Source organism: Manis pentadactyla, chromosome 5 (assembly GCF_030020395.1).
Source record: "Manis pentadactyla isolate mManPen7 chromosome 5, mManPen7.hap1, whole genome shotgun sequence".
NCBI classification, from domain to species: Eukaryota; Metazoa; Chordata; class Mammalia; order Pholidota; family Manidae; genus Manis; species Manis pentadactyla.
In genome coordinates this window covers 152,942,898-152,964,258 of record NC_080023.1, presented here as the reverse complement: position 1 = coordinate 152,964,258, position 21,361 = coordinate 152,942,898, and the positions used below count along the sequence as shown (strand labels likewise).

The following is a 21,361-nucleotide window of genomic DNA, read 5'->3' as shown; positions in this document are numbered from 1 at the left end:
ACATAACACTCATTGACTGAGTAAGAAGGAATATAAAATAGGTTTAATGTCATATATGGTGCCTAAGACTGGTCTGGACAGAATATGGATGCTTTCCTATCTCCTGGTACAAGAGTAGATGACTGGTGCAGAGGAGAGTTCATAAATAATGTCCAGTCAAAAAAATACTATCTAACATGGACCTAGTGTATTCTGCCAGCTACAAGAAATAACAGAGATGACTATGATAATTTTTGTCTGTAAGGACTAAGATAATTTTAGCCATCTGTGTCTCTCCCAGTTTGTGAACAAGTATAAGTAACCCACTGATCATCCTTACCTATGGAGGTCAGACAAGCAAGGAAGGATTTATGAAAAAGATTTTACTTGAGTTGTGTCTTATAAGGAAGAGTTTGGCAGATGAGAAAAAGCACATTTAAGGAAGAAGGCACAGTCTGTACGAAAGTATAGACTCATGATTGCCTTCCAGAGTGGTTCCAGGGAGGGAGCTAACATAATTTGGAAGGATATTCTGACATAAGACAGAAAAGATTTACAAAGCACTTTCCTTTAAGGACAGAGTCCATGCTTTTAAAAGTTCCTGGACCCTCCTCTCAAAGTACCCATTTCCCTAATAAGACTGACAGATTTTAAAACATCAAATAACAAAATCAGGGAGGGGAAGACAAACATTTTTATTCTGGTCCAGATTACTAGAAGACTTAAAACATGTGCTACACAGTGTTCCCTGTTATTATAGCACTGACAGGGAAAATGTGCCTGGATAGCAGCTCTGCCCAAAGCCTGCCAATCATCACTGTGGGCTCCCTGTCAGCCCATGCCGTCTCCTTCCTCATGTGCAGTTAACGAGGCTTCCCCCTCAGAGCCAAAGGCTCCTTAACTTTAAATTCATTTTGTGCAGAGAAGAGGAAAGAATATGATATACTGACTGTTCCTCATTTAAGCCATGACTTAAATCCTACCTCAGTATTTAACTATCTTTATTTTCTGATTAAAATAGAAAAAAGGGAGAGGGAGGTAGGAGCAATACAAATTACACTGTGCTGACATAAAGACTTTAAATTTTAGTCAGAGTTAAGACCCATATTAAAGGTCAATTGATGGTACAAAGAAATATCTACATGGAATCTGACTGAGACATACATGAGTTTGAGTCTCATTATTAGCTTCGATAATATAGGAAAACAATTCTCAACAAAAGTGGAGTCCACCCTTGTCGGGTATGCTGTCGGGCATGGGGATGAGCAAGTCTGGAGGAACAGTTTCTCTCTAGGCCCTGGTGACAAAGAAAGAAGGCTTCTGGTTTGATGGAAAGAGTAGCTCCTCCCAAGTAGTGTCTGCAGTGCACAGCTTAGTTTAGCAGTGGAACCGAGTGGAGAACTTGGGAGATACAGGCACGGTCAGAGGCTGGTCGCTTGACTTGACCTCCACACTCTGGTATTTGCGGATTGGATTTGCCTTGTGCACCTGCAGAGTGAGGAAAATAAAGTTACCGCTGGTAAGGATATTAGAGAGCTACATTTTGTTTCTATTTTTTCTTCTTGAGAAAAATGTTTGTATAGTTTTTATAGATCCTAATCTCTGTTTCAAACAGGAAATTTAAAAAGGCAACACAGTATAATGGAAAAGCACATGAGCTTTGGAGCCCAAGGAGGTTTCTATTCAGGTTTTGCTGGGTCCCTCAGCTTGCATTGTACAATGTCAAACTTATCTCCAATTTGATTGTTTATTACTAGGCTGTAATGGGGGTGTACTCAGTTGCAGAAGAGAAGAAATATATTTTAAGAATTTGCCAGACTATAATCTAAAGCTCACTGATTAATATTCACCAAAAGTGTAGGGAAAAACAACAAAACAAAAAAACTCAGGGAGGGCTGCTGGGAGATGGCATGTCCCATCCATCCTCTGGGCAGTCTAAAATCAAGTCAGATTAGTCAAGAACTACCTAGCATTGACTGAATTATGCCTGAGGATATTGCCACCAGCCTACATTGCAAAGTGAGGTCAGAAAAAGCTGTGTGACAGGGACAGACACAAGAAGCAGTACCAAGGGCTGGAGAAGAAACAAACTCAAGGCTGGTTTTGTGAGATACCTGGAGTGGTGACTATTGTTTTTTCTTCACCCAATCAATAAATGGTAGTTTGGGTTTCTCCCTAGAGCCTTCCTGTAGCCACAGGCACCTCTGCCAACAGCTGTATCAGCTGCTGGCCTAGGACATTTAGACTAAACCTCAACAATCTGTATTTCTATTCATCCCTTTATTAATTATATGAAGTTCCACCTATAAAATGTCTTCTCTCTTATTAATGCACTTAACCCAGCTTGCAGTCCTCCTAGCAAAAAGGTCCTTAGTATGAATTAAGTTTTCTTTGAATAACTAATATCTAAACCAGTATGCTAGTATTATCATGGAGGGTCACCTGGACGAATATGCACTATAACTACAAGGAATCTGAGTCAAGTATTGAGAGAAAAATGAAAATACAATCACCACACAATTCCTACATATGTGTCCTTTCCTATCTATGTATTCTTGCCTAATTATAAAACACATTAGTCTTCTTAAGGCTTAAGGAAACAGTAAGTTAAATAGAGTCCTAGGAATGCATCACCGAGCCCCTGGAAGAAATTGTCTGAATTCAGCATCGAGGATAAATGTATGTTTTTAAAAGCTAGATTGTTTATATCTTGTGAATGTGGTGAGTTTTGTAACTGGTAGGTTGGTTCCTGAAAAGGACCAAAATTATGGCTCAAATTTAGCAGATACTTGGGATCAGAATTTTACCCATCTTTAGCCTCATTCATATCCAACTTTTGTTACTACCCTTGGTTTGTATGATTTCCCACCTTCACTTGTCTTTGATACGTCCCTGTAGGCCACCTTAGATCCCTTCTAGAACAAGGCAAGGAACAGATAAAACAAAACAGGGACAACCGTGGGTTAGTTAGTGCTCATGCTGCCCAGTTACCAGTTCTTTCCGTAGCCTGGACAGCTCCTCCTTCTGCTGCTCTTCCTCCTGCTGCCTGGCCTCCTCCAGCTGCTGGGCCTTCTGAGCTTCTACCTCAGCCATTCTCTTCTCCAGCTCTTGCCGTTCCTTGGCTCTCTTCTCAGTGGCCAGCTGAAAAGGTTCCTGAACTAGAGAACCAGAAAGGCTCTCTGAGCACAGAAACATAGAGAATATTGGTTCAAAGCAGGACATGCATAAACCTAGCCCCTATGGGTCCAGCAAGTGGCACAGGCACACATGGCAATGGAAGGCTGAGCTCTAAGGGAGCCCTGTTGGAAGAAAGGTGGAGTAAACCACATATTAAAGTCTTAGGATTTTAAGGGTGAGAAGGGCTCTTGGAAATCATCTAATTAGAAGAAAAGCAAGACCCACATAGGTGAAGAGACTTGCTCAAAACTACATAGTGATTTTGAGACAGAGGTGGAAGTAGTCCAATTTTCAGACACCTTGCCCAATGCTTAAGGAATCAAATGTTTGGTATCTAAGTTTGCTTTCAGGGTGAACTCCAGAGAGAAGTCCTGGCTCTTCTCCCTCATTTACTTGAACTCTTTGTGTGGGGAAAGCCTATACCTGTTTCTGAAATGCCAGCTGCCTCTGCCCAGGCTCTTGTTCTATCAATCTGGCCCCAACACATTCTGCAACTCAACATAGCTGCTAGGTTCAGCAAAGGCAAAAGACTGGGTATAGGGGAAGAAAAACTAGATCTTCTCAAGGCAAATGCTCCTGGTTGACACAGCATTATACTGACACAACTGGGTCCCAGGCACTCCCCCCTAGGAGGTCTGACAATCCTGCTCAAACCCCCCAAAAGTACATATAATACTACCAGCAACAGATCTTTTCTCCTTCTTGGGAACAAAGGGTTCCTGGGAAGTGATGGTATTTGGACGAGCCTTGAAGCAAGCTGCTTCCTTCTGCTGTTTCAGTTCTTCCTCCAGCTATTGGAAAGAAAGGCTGTTAGATAAGCAACTACAGAACTTTCCATGACTACACAATCAATGACTAAAGCCCTAATGTTTCTAAATTTCTTCATCAATAAGGACAGTAGACGATTAAATCTAAATCCCAGTAACAATCACCTTTACAGTGAGTAGATCTGACTGACAGCATCTGAACCTAATCCCAAAAAGAATCTAACCAAACCTCCAGATCTTACTTATTTATAGGAAATACAGGAGATAGAGGAACATATGAAACAACATCATGGCAATACAATGACCAAAGTCCAGACTGTGGAAAACCTATAGGACAAGCAATCTAGTTTATTCAATAAAATGGGAATAGAGGAGTCTACAGATTAAAAGAGATTTAAAGATTTATCAAACAAAAGCAATACATGGACCTTATTTGGATCCTTATTTAAAGAATTCAACTGTTTAAAAAAATTATGAGAGGTTTAGGAGTTTATGAATGCTGACAATTTGTCACTACTAAGGGATTACTGTTAATCTTTTTAACTGTGATAACAGTAGTATGATTATGTTTTTTTTTAATTCTTTTACTTTTGAATGAAATGAGATGAACTGATTCACTTCAAAGTAATCCTGTGTAGGCAGAAGTATAGATGAAATAAGGTTTTCAATGTTTTGATCATTATAGAATGAAGTGACAGATTCTTGAAGTTCAGTACACTTTCTACTTTTGTATATGCCTGAAAAACTTAAAATATTTTTATTATGGAAAATACCCCACAAGGACACTCCGTCATGATCCTTGAAAGAGAGATTCACTATTTCCAAAGCAACAATACTATGTTTCCCTAGAGAACAGTGCCAACAAGGGACCTATGTTCATTCGTGTAAGCAATCACATCTCTTGAGTTTCAAGAGGGTTGACTTCCTACAAACACAGATTAGCCCAGAGCTCCTTTTGGACAGAGTCCAGGATAAGTTATAATATAAAAATACTGACAAACTTAGGGATGCAAGGGAACCTTTTCCAGATAGAGCAGATTAGATCCCAATCAAACCAGCCAACAACCAATTAATTGTTCTTAATCCCCTGTCATCTATAAAGAGCAAATAGCATACTATGTTGAGAAAACAGCCTACCATTATTGAGAATCTATTCTCACCATACTGTTCCTAATCAAAGCACCAACAGAAAGGATTAAACATTTAATGAACAAGTCTAATAGATGGAATAGGTGAGATCTTGAACTCCTGATGCAAACAAAGCATGTTAGTTCTCACATTTCCCAAACCATCTCTTAGTGCAGGGATCAGCACACTTCAGCCTGTAGGCCAAATCCGGCTTGTCACCTCCTTTTGTACAGCCCTTGAGCTAAGACTAGTTTTTACATTTCTAAAGGATTGAAAAACACACACATGCAAACACACACACACAGAATATGTGATAGACACTATATGTAATCCACAAAACCTAAAATATTTACTACCTGTTTTTTTTTCTTTTATTTTGGTATCATTAATCGACAATTACAGAAAGAACATTATGTTTACTAGGCTCCCCCCTTCACCAAGTCCCCCCCATATACCCCATTACAGTCTCTGTCCATCTGCGTAGTAAGATGCTGTAAAATCACTACTTGTCTTTGTGTTGCGCAGCCCTCCCTGTGGCCCCCACGCACTATACATGCTAATCGTAATGCCCCCTTTCTTTTTCCCTGCCCTTATCCCTCCCTTCCCACCCATCATCCCCAGTCCCTTTCCCTTTGCTGTTAGTCCATTCTTGGGTTCTGTGAGTCTGCTGCTGTTTTGTTCCTTCAGTTTTTTCTTTGTCCTTATACTCCACATATGAGTGAAATCATTTGGTACTTGTCTTTCTCCGCCTGGCTTATTTCACTGAGCATAATACCCTCCAGCTCCATCCATGTTGTTGCAAATGGTACTACCTGTTTTTTTATAGAAAAACTTTGCTAACCCCTACTTTAGAATGTGGGCCCCTGAAATAATTCAGTAAGTTAGTTCCAAGAAGAATTTCCGTGTAGTGGGTCTGCCTATTCTAACAAACCAACAACCAAGCAATTAACATTTGTCTACTCTCCCCAGCATCCCCCACCTGGTGCTTCCAAGTCTGCGCCTTCAGAGCACCTCTTTTGTCAGTCTCCAAGCAGAAAGGCTCAGCCTGGGTCGTACTCTTCACCTTCTTCTCTGGCAGGTTAATGGTGTCAAAATGAGGCAAAGGAAGTGCCTTAAACTTGGGCACCTAACAGAGAAGAAAACATAAGGTCTAAGATGAGTTCTCTCTAGCCAGACGGAAGAAGCTGCTTCGGCATTTTTGGATGAACCTGAGAAATAGGAAATGCTGGTTTCCAAAGCAGCACGATGCACCAGGAGGAGTGATGGACTCAAAAGGAAATATACATTTCCTCCCAGTATTACCTTAACTGGCAGCAAGATCATGGGCAAGTCACTTGACCTCCTTGTGCCAGAAGGGTTATTAAAATTACTTGTTCTACTTATACTTCATAAGGTTTGTTAGAGGGATCAAAAGAAGTCAGTGATTTTATAGTTAAAGTTGCAACATATAAGATTATCTTTGAGGGACCAAAGAATAGTATTATGCTACTTTACAGAAATGGAAACACCTACCTCCCCTTTCTGCAGTTCTTTTATTTTCTTCTCCTTCTGTAAATGACGTTCTTTGTCTCGAGAATCAAAAGAGAATGGGCATATTTCCACAGTTCTTGCCTCTGAGATTTGGGGTTTATAAGGCACCCCACAGTGTGGCACAGGATGAGCTCTTATCACTACTGGTTCCTCCTCCTAAGGGAAAAACTGCAGTTTAGACACAAGACTCCTTGTTCTCTCTCACCTCCTCAGAATGTAGTCAGAAGGCATTATTTAAGAGAATATTAATTAAGGCAAGTCACTCAGTGTCTTAGGAGTCTTAGCTTCCTTTTCTATCAAAGAGGAATAATACCTAAGTCACCTACCAACACACAGGGGTGAGTGAGACCAGTGGGAAAGCATTTGATAAAGGACTAACACATTTACTCTCAAAGAGCTAAAGTTTTCCATAGGAAGGATGTAAAAACCAAATGAGATCAAACAATACGAACAAAATGAAAAACAGGAGCCACTAACCAAGCATATACCTTGGCCTCTTCCTTGACCTAGTCTCCACTAAAACATGTGACTGGGAGTTCATGGTTGCCAAACCCAGAATAGGACCAAGTAAGTTGTTTGGGTTTAAGCTGGTAACATAAGATTACTGTGTATTTTAGTTCCAAATGAACCTATAAAAAGGCTATGCTTAAGATCTGCTATAAAATTAACTCTGGATATTTATAGGTAAAACGAGAGATGTGACAAGAAAGTAGCCTAATCAATGACAGTTTATGTATTCAATCTCATGAACCACTGCCACACAAGTCACCTCTGCAACCCTTGGGCTAATGGATAGGACAGGGCAAATGTAATTGCTTAGTATGAATTTTAAAAGCCCCTCACTGAATGGTGAAAATAGTTCAGGCAAAGTAGAGAACAGGGTGTGACAACTTTGATCCATGTTCCAATGACAGACTGATTTCCAATGCTCTAGAAATGGACAAGCCTCCAGTGCGTGGCAGCCAGGTTCCACTGACAGCTAGAAGAGTCACACCCTTACAAATTACTTTTGCTTTTGAAGGAGCAAAAAAGATGATCAAATGGTCATAGCCATTGTTAAAGACAACTCCAGACAAGAGTGACTACCTTTGAATTTCGTTAAGTTTAAGAAATAATGCTTAGATTGTTGTACAGAAGGAAGAAGAAAACCCCTGTCCCAGAGAATCACCTCGATTTTGGAGGGCATTCGAATTCTGTTCTTCAGTGTGAAGGCCGGTGATTTGGGGACAGTGATTGGAAGTACTTTCTTTTCAGGAACACCCTGCAAGGAGGAAGCAACTCAGTTAGACATCCCAGAACAACCTACACTAGGCTGTGATAAGATTAGATCCCTTTCTTAAAGGGAAGCTCACACACAAAGAATCAAAGAGCAGTTAGTAGTTCAGTACGTTGCTGTTCACCCAACTTAAGACAAAGGCGTATCTAGTATGAGGTAGCACTCCAAAGGTGGCCTGTCGTGACAGAACAGCCATGACAAGGACACAACTTGAGTTGTGTATTCAGTAAAAATGTCTTTTGGTATTTATAAAAAACACTTGTCACAACAAAGAACAAACTAAATGCCAATATTCTATCGTTTCTCTGTCTATACCCCAATCTGTCAAAAACAAAATAAAAAAGACTTCTAAATGTGTTTAGGATCAGAACAATACTGCCCATTCTCTGAACCTATTCCACACAAAGCCCTCAATGAGAACTTATGTTCAAAACATTACACTCAAAAGGCAAAGGGGAAAAAATATTGGGCAAGGGCTAGTTGAATTTCCTTTGCCAAATAAATGGGTAAAGAATAAGAACAAATAGTTCACAAAGATACACAAGAGGCTCAATCTCAATAATTCTTAAAAATACAAATTAAAACAAGGTATTTTCACCTAAGAGACTGAGTAATATTCAGAAGACCCATTAACGCCAGTGTTGGCATGTGTGAGGAGAGGGTACTTACGTACAGTTGGGTAAGGGCACAGGGCATAAATTGGTACATCCTTTGGGAATTAGCTATTGAATCTTTAAATGGTCATACTCTTCCACCCAGTATTACACCTCTTGTATTTGATCTCTAGTTAGTTTTGTTTTTAGGTATACTTCAATACAGTAATGAAAAACTGCAAATAATTCAATTATTTATCATGAAAGAATCAGCTAAATCCTTTCTTAAACTGTGCTACATCCACACAATAGAATATTACACAGCCACCAAAAAGAATAAAATAAATCTTTATTACTGACACAGAACAGTGCTTATATATAATATTGATGGGGAAGTGATAAGTTGCTGAAATAGAGAATATTTTTGTTTTAAAAATGTATATATAACATCAAACTCTTAATTCTCACATGTCTTTGTGAGTAAACAAACACTTAATTTTCTATAGTTCATAATTCTAATACATTCAACTACTCTGAAAACTTTTCCCTTCATGGCCAACATTTCAAATCCTTGCAGACTGAATTACATGTATCATACTATGCACATCATTCAAAACTAACACTTTAGAAAGTTGTTTCATAAGCATTTCCTGATTCTCAAAAAATCTATGCTCTATCACAAATCTGGCAATTAATCCTAACTGCCAAATGGTATCTCTTAGGTTGTTGTTTCGAATGATGTATATGACCAGCTCAATTTAAAAAAAAAGTCAAGCCTGAGACATCTTCAGTAACTCCTTTGTTACACTCACAGGCACATGCTGCCTCACGAGCTCTCTATTCTGATTTGTAATTTTTCACTACCATGCCATACATAGGCCACATCATCTATTGCCTGTACCATTCTCCTAGCCTTCTAACAGTTTTTCAGATTCCAATCTCTCGTCTGTATACAGTCAGAATTATTTTTCCAAAACACATCTGATCATATTACTTACTGACTCAAGATTCTTTAATGGCTCCTACTGCCTACCTACAACAGTACAACAGATTCCTTGGCACAAAGTACAAGGCACTTCATAATCTGGTACCCTGCCTGACTCTCCAGCCTCATCTCCCACCCTCCAACCACAATAAACTACTGGCAGCTGCCAAAATGTAACACTGATTCTCATCTCAATACTTTTGCTTGTGTTCTCTCTGAAATGCCCCAGCTGCTTGGAAGCACCTAACCCTTCTTTTAAAGCCTTCAGTGAAGCATCTCTTTTAATAGATTGCTCCACTCCCAGAACCTACAGATCTGACCCCTCTTTCCCTAGTATATAGTTCCCAGTAATAGTATATACAGAACTTCACCGCACTTGTTTAGATGTTCATCTCCGAGCCGCCTACGAGTGCTTTGAGTGAAGACTGTTATTCTATCAATTCCTAGCAGCTAACACAGACCTTGGCAAATACAAGCCATTCGGTAAATGTTTGAAGAATGAATAACAGAATTTATACCTTGGACTCTAAGGCTCTCGGACTCCAGCTTATACCTTGGGAGACTCCTCCTTAATCTTAACAATGCCGCCACTGTTCAGAACACAAGTGGAATGTCTTTCTTGGGAGTGGCTTTCAAAACCAGGTTTGGGGCCAAGCAAGGTTGTCACTCAATCTCTACTTTTAATGAAACAAAACTGTTTCCAGCTCTTACTTTCTTGGCCTACTACTCAGAAGTTTTAGTTCCAAATGACTTTACTCCTGAAAGGATATTAATCTTTAAAATACAAAGATTTGGCATTGCTGAAAAGCTCCAAATGACTGTGCCATAGGATCCAAGACAAGTGGCTTTTCCAAAATGCTTTGCACACTATCATTGGAAAGAATTTATACCCTCCCAAGGTAATCACCGTAAAGGGAATGCTCCTTCTGCTATGAAAGTTCCTACATGTTTTCTAAGAAAAGCCAGGGTCATTCCCATAGGGCAGAACTTGTAATTAGAGTGTTCAAGTCCATGAAATGGCTTTTCAAATAATGCTTACCATAAAACAACAAATACCTATTGTTCTACAACATGGACAAGTGGACAGCAGTCTCTTGCTTGAACATACTCAGGACTTGTGGGAGTGGGAAGAATACTGAGCAAGCAGTCAGAGGTTGGTTCTAGCCCAGCTCCGATTCTAATCTGTATGACCTTGGGCACAGTGGATAGCCTTCTAGGCCTTGGTTTTTTATTTCTGTTGTTTTCTTCTCATGAAATAATATAATGGAAATAAATATATGAGGGCTTATTTATCCCTCTTTCTTATTTTTCTCCTCTCTCTGCACCCACCCAGCAGAGATATGCCCTTTGAATGAAGAGCAATGCAAATCTGATAAATAAACCATGAGATATTTACAAGTAGGATCAATCTTCGTAATTAGTTGGGGGAAAGGAAAAGGTGACTTATGAAAAAAAACTTTGCAGCAACCACCCATCTACAACCCCTCTCTACCATAGTCAAAGCCAACTGGAGACTTAATCAGATATAAAAAAAGGACATTGGGTTTCTAGAAACAGAGACATCTTCTTGTTTGTTATTTTAACTTTTCTTAGTTATAAGCTCTTTATAGAGGGCAGGGATATTGCCATTTGCATTCCTTTGCATCCTCCACAGCACCTACAAGAAGTAGTAATTGTTCCATGAACGTGTGATGATTAATATTATGGTCCTTTATTTACATGCCAATATGCTCTATTAGGTTGCGAAAGTTTTGAGAGAGAGGGCTGTGTTTTCTCCCGGCTTTGAATTCCCAGTGTTTGACATGGACTGCCATGTTTCAGCTTGTACTGTCATTCACTCAGCTATCCAGTATCAGAGCATCTATGCCGTGAGGCCAGGTGATGGGGATTCAGAATTGAACAATATAGACACAGTCCCTGCTCTCAGGAAGTTCACATCGCAGTGGAGAAAGAGACAGTAAAAAAGTAAATCAAGTATAGTTGACGCTGAACATACAGGAGTTAGGGGTGCTGACCCCCCACACAGTCAGAGATCTATGTATAACTTTTGGCTCCCCCAAAACTTAACTATTAATAGCCTACTGCTGACCAGAAGCCTTACTGATAACGTAAAGTTGACTAACATGTTTTATGTGCCACATGTATTCTTACAATAAAGTAAGCTGGAGGAAAAAAAAATGTTTTTCAAATTGTTGCAAACCTCCAAAATATTTTTCAGTATTTATTGAAAAAATGTGCAACAAGTGGACCTGTTCAGTTCAAATCCCTGCTGTTCAAGAACCAAATGTATTTCCTGATTTTCACAAGTGAAGATACCCAACAGAATGGAGCTAAAAGATAACATGGGAAGCTTCAATGGGAAGCTCAGGGAAGGTTTATCTCTAAAGGGGTGATGAGTGGTTAGAAGTAAGCTATGTGGTGGACAGATGATGCATGTAGGAAAAGGAGCCCAGAATGGAGAGTGGCGGTGTTAGGGATATAATTCTTTCTAAGGCAGGACATGCCCCCAAGTGCCCTGGGACAAGTTCTCAGGCCTGTCCCAGAACAGTTAGGATGTTACTGTGAAGCAATGTTATCTCAGGGAGTATTAAAAAAAAAAGAAGCCTGCTGTCTCCCCAAGTCATCCCTTAAATATCGCTGCTAAATTTACTCCCTGGCCTCCTGGACACCACATGCACCTCTGTGGTGCCTCAGCTCCCCACTAGATGTGGGCACCAAGTTTACATTTCACACCCTTGAGCTCAATGCTTTCATCACTTCACCTCTGCCCCAAGAGCCCTTTTTTCATCTCTGCCTCATGGCCCACTGCTGCCCAAGCCCATCTCTCATCAGCCCCATTGTCTCTCTGCCGCCTATCAACCACAAGTGAGAGAGCAGAAGAAACACACGGAATAAAACAGCAGAATACGCACAGAAAGAGAGCTTTAACACTGGGGGACGTGGAAGGGCAATGATGTGGCAGACAGGCAGCATTTGGGCTCTGAAGGTAGCTGCTTCTGTTCTGCTACAAGAGTCCAAGACTAGAAGTTAAGAGACCTAATTCAGTTTTGCCACCAACCTAAAAATGTGTCTATGAGCAAGACACATTTCCCTTCCAAAGCCTCCCTTTCCACAAAATGAAGAGGGTGAAGAGAATACATCTAATGTCTCCTTCTATGCTTTGCTTCTCTAGAAACAAAGCACTAAAGTGAAATCACTAGAAATTTTAGTAGGGAGAGCTGTCAACTGCCAACATCAAACTCAAAGAAAACCCCCACACTTGCCAAAATAAATGATAACAGTTAGCACTGTGGGGCAGAATAATAGTGCTTAAGGAGATGACAGATTCAAATCCTAGTTCTGCATACTGGACATCTCTAAGTAGGTCTTTCCTAATCTGAAAAATAGGGATAAAAATAGAACCCACCTCTTAAGAGTTGTTATGAGAAATAAATAAGATAATTTACACAAAACAATCAGTACAATGTAAGCATGCAATGAAATGACAGGTATGACTATTAACAACCGGATTGCTCACTCAGTGTCAGACCCTGAGCTCTTCACCAGAGCTCTAATCTATGCTGCACCTAACAAATCAAAACTCCAGGGGTGAGGCCCAGGAATGTGTTTATGTAATAAGATCCCCAGAGGATTCTGAGAACCAGCTAGATTTGGCACACTCCCTTCAGCATGCCATACCAATTCAGTTGCACCTTCCTTACTTACCTAGTGCTTTGCTGATCTGTTTACCCAGAATTCTCAACAAGGGATAACCTGGTACAAGGCTACCCTAGGATCTCACTTAACTCTTAATGAACTCAAGTCACCTTCCCCACTTATCACTTCACCCTAGCACTTTCCAAGTACAACAAACTGCCAAACCAATTTCCTAAATCAGTGTTTCTAAAAATGGAATTCAACTGGTGATAGAGAAGAGGATGTTAGGGTGGAATGTAGACCTTTTTTAAGAACCACAAAATTTCTTCTATTTTAATACAAGAGTACAAACTCTGGAACCGTAGTACCTAGATTCACACCCAGCTGCACCACTGGCTAGTTGGTGATCTTGGGCAGGTTATTTAACCTCTCTATTTCCTAGCTGTAATTGGACTGATAATGGTGTTTACCTCATAAGGTTATTTTGAGAATTAAGTAAGTTATTACATAAACTAAAGAGCTTAGCATAAAACTTGGCACATAATTAGCTTTATATAAATATTAACTACTACTATTGTTACTCATGGCAAAGAGTACTGGTTTTCCATTTATATAGTGATTTAAGTGTTCCCTTTAAAACTGCTTTAAAAATGAGTTGGTTTTAAGAATATATGTCTCTTTATCTCCTATAGCTCCAAATATGATGCCTGATCATAGTATCTACTCCAACATTTAATTGCAGATGGATGGGTATTGGGTCATGAGCAGGACACCTCTGCCAGCAGGCACAGCCTTAAACATCCTCACCACAACATCTTCCAGGATCTTGGTAGGGCAAGGTCTGGAATGAAATTCAAAGTGTTCATCCTCGGATTTCTTCCTTGACTCCCGCTCCTGGATTCTCTTCTCAATTTCCAAATCAAAGCCAACAGGCTGAGTAGGTGGCTTCACAGGTGGTTTCTTGGGCAAGATGGGTCCGCCTTCAAGAATTCTGGGATCAAGTTCCCGTGCTTTGAATTTGTATCTGTAAGGTAAGAGTTTAAATGACACCCACAAAAAAATTATTTTAATAAAATGAAAACCACATGAAGGAGGCCAAAAACAGAAAAATAATAACGATTAAGATTAGCCATCATGCACGGCAGTTTTCGACTCTATTCATAGCCATTATCTCTACCTCTAGAGCAAAGAATAAATGACAGTCCTAACATTCCCACCACTCTAAAGATTGGGTTTTTCTTCAAAGAGGAAGCTCCTCTTTTTCAAAAGAAATACAAAAAAGACTGGAAGAAGGATACAGAGGACAAACTCCAGTGCTACCCACTTTTAAGTTCCAATTTCCTCCACTGATAACAATACCTGTGACAATCCCTTGGGTAGCCATAAAAGGTTAGAAGCTACCTAATCCAACCTCAGAGGACAACCTTAAGTAAGTAAGTTGGAATCATAAGTAAGTATACTCCCACCCCAACCTTTGCATTAGTTTTTTGCCAGTTTACACTCCAGGACATCTCCATATTCCCACTTAAAATGCTTTCATCATAGAGGCAAGCGCATGGCCTGCAGAGTCCATGATTCAATCACCATAAATTCCCATGGCAAGAAAAATAACAACAGTCCCTTTCACAGAACTGAAATGAAAGTAGGCAAGTTCTCAGAATTCTTCCTCGAATACGGCCAGTGGACTTACTGTTGCAATTTCTCGATCTCCTCGGCCTCCTGATCCACTGTACTTTTGCAGGTCACAGGCCTTACACGCAGTTTGGTTTGTAGCACAGGAGTCTGTGGGTCTCTAGAAATCTTGGCCACAGCAGATTTGGAGGGTAACAGCGCTGTAAATTGAGATCACAGTCACCCAGCTCCCTGAGACCTTGTTACAACCTGAATAGAGCTCAGCTGTCCAGAGATGCCAAACCACAGAGTAGTTGGCCCTCCACTCAGCTCAGCTCTCATGAGTCCACCTGAGAAACACTGAGTCCCTTCTTCCTTATTACTCTTTATTGAGGGATATGATGAAAGCAGCCTTTAGGTAAACTTTTGTCATATACTGAACTTAAAATCCATAGTCTGATGGATTCCTTATAACTGAACAAGCCTATCAAGCCTATTAACAATGCAACTATCTTGTTTTATTGACATATGAGATTTTTGGTTATTCCAGCTTTAAAATAAGGCCTTTCTAAAGACCAAGTAATAACTCCCAATTTTATGAATTTCCTAAAAGCATCTAAATCAAAACATTAAGACCACTTCTCACTGAAAGTCAAATGGAGAAAGCAAAAAAACTATGTCAAAGCATCAATAATAAGACCATCACCACCACTCACTGAAAATACTGATTTACCTGGCCAGGAGCAACCTTGCCAATTTCATAATTATATAGAATGAATCACATAACAATGCAAGAGATAAACCAAATTACTTATTTTAGAAATAAGCCAGACTTCAGGTATACCTATAGCCATTATTTAGCTATAACTGTACAGTTTTAAATAAAAATTAAAGAAAACAATTTTTCTTTCTGTTTACCAGGACCAAGATTCTAAGAGCAGGGTATATCGGACTCTAAGAGTCACATATAATTTGGAAGGTCATGCTTAATATTTAAATTTCCATTAGGATAAAAGAAGACACTTCAGTATTTTTATAATACAGAATTGACAATCAGCTATTAGAACATAACAACAATATTAAGAAATACTGTACTTAAAGGAACTCGCCTGGCTACCCGGCACAGCACTAAACAATTTCTATGCAAGAGCGGAAAAAACTGAGACCTTCAAAGGCGAGACCACCAGATTCTGCTTTATGCAGAATGCTATAGGCATACACTGGACTATTTTATACCACTTCCATTTTTCAAACTCCTTTCTTTACCTTTCTTCTTATAGTAATTATTTTTATAAATATAGAAGCTATTAGATTAGAATCCTCTCATGTGTTCATCACCACATCACCCACCAGTGTATGTACCCACTCCTCATTCTTCCATCCTCCTTTCAAAGAACAATCATCCCACCTGTACTAAGTATCCCTCCGCTACCTGCCTGCACAGGGACTACTCACTGGTTATGTCCTTTCTCTCCTGCATCAACTTCCTTCTCTGCCAGCGACTTCTCAGCATAGAGACATGCTCAACCTATCTCCACCTCCCTTGATCCTTATATCTCCCTCCACACTCACAGCAATTACCACAATTTGTTATGATGTATTTCTTTTTCTCTCTCTCGTTGAACTAGAAACTCAATGTTCAGTAACACCAAGTCCATTTTGTTCACTTCTATACCCTCAAAACCCAACATAGTACCTGGACTATACTGGTAAAAAATGTGTTGAATCACTCAATAAAAGCACACAACCTTGAATAAATGAAATGTCTTCATTTTCTATAGGTAAGTGAGTATACTATGACACTGGCATATGGCAAAGAAAGCCTTGATACGTAATGACTTCTCAAGTTACCTTAATTCTCCCTGGCTAATTGTTGACCAGGAGGATCAAGGTGGTTGATGTGTACAAGTGGAAAGATAGCTAGGTGGTTTGGGAAACGCTTAACTATACATTTATTGTCTGCATATAGGCACATGCAACACTTTAGTTTAAAAGTTAGGATTTCAGCTAAAGGCAAATCTGTACTTAAGATGTAAGCAAAGGAAATTCTAGGGGAGGTTCCAGTTAGCTATGATATTGCTAAGAAACTTACTAATATCATCCTTCTTGCTCCTCAAGTGATATCTGTTGGGGGTTCGTTTGTGGAAGGCTTCGACCTGCTGTGCAAGAGGCACATATGTAGAAGATGTTTCATCAAATGTCCTTTTCTTTCCTTGGGACAGGTTGAAAGGCTTAATAATGGTACATCCCTTAATCACTCGGGCCTGTTAAAGAAAGAAATTGTTTCCCAAATAAAGTGTTATGGAAGAACTCAGATCTACCCAAGCCACATATTCAGCACAGACAATCAAAAAAAAAGGTCCCATGTAAAGCTAAGACTATTATTCTTAAATTTGTCAGTTCTTGAGAAGAGATATAACCAGTCTATTCCCATTTTTTTAAAAAAGGGAGAAAGGATCTAGCACTTAACAACTGTCTGCTCTGCAATAGCCCTTAAGGTGATTTCTCCCAAGCATGTTAATGTTTGGAAGCAACAAGCACAAGTATTCTTAGAATTAAAAGGTAAAAGAGCTGCAAAGATATCCCACTCTTAATCCCATTAAAAAAAACTGGTTGGGCTTCTTAGTACAGACCAGGCCAGGCAGCTGCCTAATCAGAACCTCTACATCTGTCTTCCCCAAAAGTGACTGATGAGGAAGTCTACTCTTTGGATCATTAATTTTGATAAACCTGGCCTCTGATTGAAAACAAAACTCTTCATGAACCTACATCTCGAAGGAAGAAGCACAACCCAGGGCATAAGACTACAAATGACTGATTTCAGCAAATAATGATGCTGACTGCAAATGCAAGTAGAATTTCTTAGTATTAGAATTTTTATTTAGGATTATTAATGGCTTTGTTAGTGCTCTGGTAACAAAACTGCACAAGATTTGAGTGTCTGCCCCAACCCATTTTTCCCATAAACCCTGTTATATTTTATACATAATTTTTCAGACACAGATTTTTTTCAAGAATTTTTTAACTGCACAAGTTGTAACAACCCTGTGCCTACAATTTGCCACATATAACTCTATGTTTATGTACATTCTTGATTCAGCTTTCATAGCAACTTGGTAAGAAGATGTTTCCTAGAAAGAGAGGTTTACCACACAGCTAATATGGGGTAAAGTGAGGATATAGAGCTATCGTAACTCAAAAACATACTTTTCACAATTATACTATATTAAGTGTGATCATAAATACTACATGTGAAATCCTCACTGAATTAATAACAAGACTATTCATTTAGTCCATCAGCTTACAGGAGATGGAGGATGCTTTCGCAGTTCAGATGTAAAGTTCACTTCCTTATACTCCTCTTGGTTCTTAGGATGTTGTTTGATTCGCTCATCTGTGCAGAAGTGGAAGTCAACCGATTTGGTTACCTGGCTCACTGACTTCTTCACAGGTTTCCCTGAGTGAGGAGCAGAACAAAATACATAGTAACATTAAGAATACAGAACATCAGTAAATTGCCTTTTATCCAGTCCTTTTAGTATTTCTATTACCATGGATCTAACTTTGTTCACTCTCTTCTATATAACCCAAAATTTGAAACAGTCCCCAGGGACATTAATACATGTGCTTTATCCACTGGAGTACTATCGGGTTTGACGCCCTTCAGTCAGATGCAAGCTGTGAAAAGGTAGCACGGGGGAGAAGAATCTCATCTCTCCCAGATTCCCAGATGTGGTCACAGCTCTGGAGACACAGAGTAACCAGAATACATGTAATAGGAAAAGCTATGAACTGACTTTAAAGGCACACTTAACTAAGCATCTCTAAAAGGGAAACCCTCTAAACTCCAGGGGTGCTCTTTCAACCCAGTAAGCAGAGCTTCGAAGCTCTGACTAAGCCAATAACATCTCTATGCCAGAGCAAAGCAGAACTGACCCCTTCAGCTTCCTCAGACATACTTTTCCTCCATAACTACAACTGGATTGGTTTGCTCGGCTTTCTTTTCCTCCTGCTAGGACAAAATGGGAGAACAATCACCAAAAACTGGCCTGCCCAATTGCTTTATCTTCTGTCTCAATCCTAGACCCATCTTTTTCCAATACAAAGAAATAGAATTAGGAGGAAAAAGGAGGGAGGAATTAATTCTACTTGAAGAAATGAGGGAAGTCCTCATGGAAAAAGCACTCAAAAGATGGGTGTGACTTCTATAATTAGAGATGGACAGGAACAGCATGCTCTAAGAAAGGACCAGTGTATGTAAAATGCTTTATGGAATGATCATTGGGATATAAATGGTACCCATGTCCAGCCTTCTAAATAAACATATCATTTTATTCTGACTACTGACAGAAAAAAAGTCATTTTTGCTTCAGAGACTTCAAAAAACCCTACCAAGATTATGAGAAGCACTCCTCATACATCACTCAACCAGAACCAAGCTGACCTGCTCCTGCGAGAGCAAGTTTCTTGAATTCTTCATTCTTTTTCCGCATCTCCACCACCTCCTGCTGCATTTTCATTGTTTTCTCCAGTTCTTGCTCCTCAGTACTCTTCAGAATCTTCTGCCTAAAGGGCAAATCAATAAAGGAAATAGGAGAGAAGAAGAAGGTTCAATGATTCAAAATAATCTGAAGACATTACATATATTAGATTTTTAGCCTGTGATAAAATAACCACCCAAACCATAAAGTAGCATTCAATAAATTGATATTGACTTAGATAAACACTATGAAAAAAAATCAAGATGCACAATTATACCAAAATACTGAAGAATTTTCAGAAAAGACAGATAAAACAGATGATAGAAGATACTATAAAAGATTCACAAATTTGACTATATAGTTAGCTTTTATTGCCACAAGAAAAACTAAAATTAAAATACCAGCAGAATGGGAAAATGCCTGCAACAAATGTGGCAAACCATTAATATACATAGAATACATACTGTAATAAAGAGGACAGACTTAGGAGTACAGCCAGCCAGAATTCAAATCCCCACTGTGTCATTTCATTTTCTGCCTATGTAAGCCTGAGAAAACTATTTATCCTCTCTGAGCCTGTTTTTGAAATATAAATACTCATCCTCATAGAATATTTGTGACTATTAAATCAGACATTTCTGAAATACCTGACACATAGTAAAAGTTCAATTTAGAGTAGCCATTCTCAGCAATAAAAACTTCACCAAGACAACTTCTAGATAAACAGAAAAAGAAACAGACGGTTCACAAAAGGAAATATGGAAGAGACATTTACAATAGCAGTAATGAATCTTGTCAGCAATCAAGAAAAGGCTCTGCCTATAAAGATGCTCACTGATTACTGATAATAGTGAAAATTTTAAAACTACATTTTTAACAGGAAATGGTTAAATAGAATTTGGTGGAATATTAACAATCTATCAAAAGAGGAAATATGTGAAGATTTTATAGCAGTACAGGAAAAAAAAATGAAATACTCCTGTGACAAGTGAATAAAACGGAACCCAAAGGTTACTTATACACTGATTATGGAAATATGTATTTTAATTGAGTAAAGACCGGAGGAGAGCTTTGCAAAATAAAAACTTCAAATTAGGTAGAAAGAACCTTTATTAACTTTTTCCTTTCTTAGTTCTTCTAATTTACTCTAATAGTATATTTTTTCTCGATATTTTAGACTAGAACACCCACCAGGACATAAAACAATTCACCTGACCAAGGTTAGAGATTAAGGAGTTTCCTAAGCTCCCTGTGTACCAGGCAGCAGATGTATCATTTGTAGTTTTATTTTATTGACTTTATAAAGTTTAAATTCAGGAAAGAAGCATACATAACAGGTGGTATATAAGACACAGTATTTCTACCCTCAGCTGTCTCTTGGGAAGACTCATTCTTTTCAGAAGTAGCTTGGTGAAGACTGCCTTCTTCCTCTTTCTCTGGCTTTTTTTTATCGTTAGAACTTGAGTTCAAAAGGACAAAAAATATTCTCTGAATTCCCTAAAGAATACCCTGCTCTGTCCTCCTCTCAAATCTATCACATGTGGCTTAAATTTCTTCATTCTTTAGGATATAAAGCATCTTCAACTGCAAGATTCGTCAAATAGTATCATCAGATCATATATGCCCCTGGCTACAATAGGTAAACTTTGAGAACACCAATAGAAGTCAAAGTAAGAGCTCTCTGGTAACGAACGGTTCAGGAGGGTCTAAGGGGATTCAACTGCTCATCAATAAATTCACAAATGGCAGACACTTAGTTGCCTTCCCGATATCTAGTCCACTTTCTTATTAACAGAACTCTAATTTTGTTTGGAGCAGCAATGTATGAAGGCAACAGTATTGTACTTGCTTCGACAGCCTCTCCTGCATCTGGGTGGGTGGGTCAGGGTAGGGGTGATGGTGCTCCAAATGACGGTTGGGCAACTGAGATATGAAAGGGTTTCTGGAAAATATTTCACTTTTGTGATATGGGTACTGCCCCTCTTCCTTTGCCATACCCTCCTCCTCTTGAACATGGATGTGATACCTTAGAGATACAGCAGCTATTTTGTAACAGTGAAGCAACAAGCACAAAGAAGCAGCTGAGAAACACAGAGCTGCCATCTTGAGCAACAAGTGTGGGGAAAAAAAGCTAAGACTCACAGAAATGCTGCCCTAGCATTGTTCAGTCACTGAACCAAAGTCAACAGCAAACTTCT

The 21,361-nt window shown here is 39.2% G+C and overlaps 1 protein-coding gene and 1 long non-coding RNA gene across 10 annotated transcripts in view; one reads left to right on the top strand and one right to left on the bottom strand.

Moving 5' to 3' along the window:
- Positions 1-21,361, top strand: part of LOC118931855 (uncharacterized) — a 39,990-nt gene that overhangs the window by 14,289 nt on the left and 4,340 nt on the right. The window lies entirely within an intron of this gene.
- The window catches only part of TPX2 (TPX2 microtubule nucleation factor), an 82,042-nt gene continuing 61,331 nt past the window's right edge, over positions 651-21,361 (bottom strand). For 5 of the 6 annotated variants that reach the window (XM_057502868.1, XM_057502869.1, XM_036924762.2 and 2 more), the window contains 11 exons: positions 19,127-19,248; positions 17,988-18,139; positions 16,775-16,946; positions 14,762-14,903; positions 13,879-14,095; positions 7,750-7,842; positions 6,564-6,737; positions 6,031-6,177; positions 3,836-3,947; positions 2,971-3,158; positions 651-1,467 (listed from right to left, as the gene is read on the bottom strand). In XM_057502868.1, coding sequence (XP_057358851.1) covers positions 1,357-1,467; positions 2,971-3,158; positions 3,836-3,947; positions 6,031-6,177; positions 6,564-6,737; positions 7,750-7,842; positions 13,879-14,095; positions 14,762-14,903; positions 16,775-16,946; positions 17,988-18,139; positions 19,127-19,248 — 1,630 coding nt within the window. In that variant the 3' untranslated portion in view covers positions 651-1,356. The remainder of the gene's footprint in view (positions 1,468-2,970; positions 3,159-3,835; positions 3,948-6,030; positions 6,178-6,563; positions 6,738-7,749; positions 7,843-13,878; positions 14,096-14,761; positions 14,904-16,774; positions 16,947-17,987; positions 18,140-19,126; positions 19,249-21,361) is intronic. The other variant, XM_036924766.2, reaches the window with a different exon arrangement.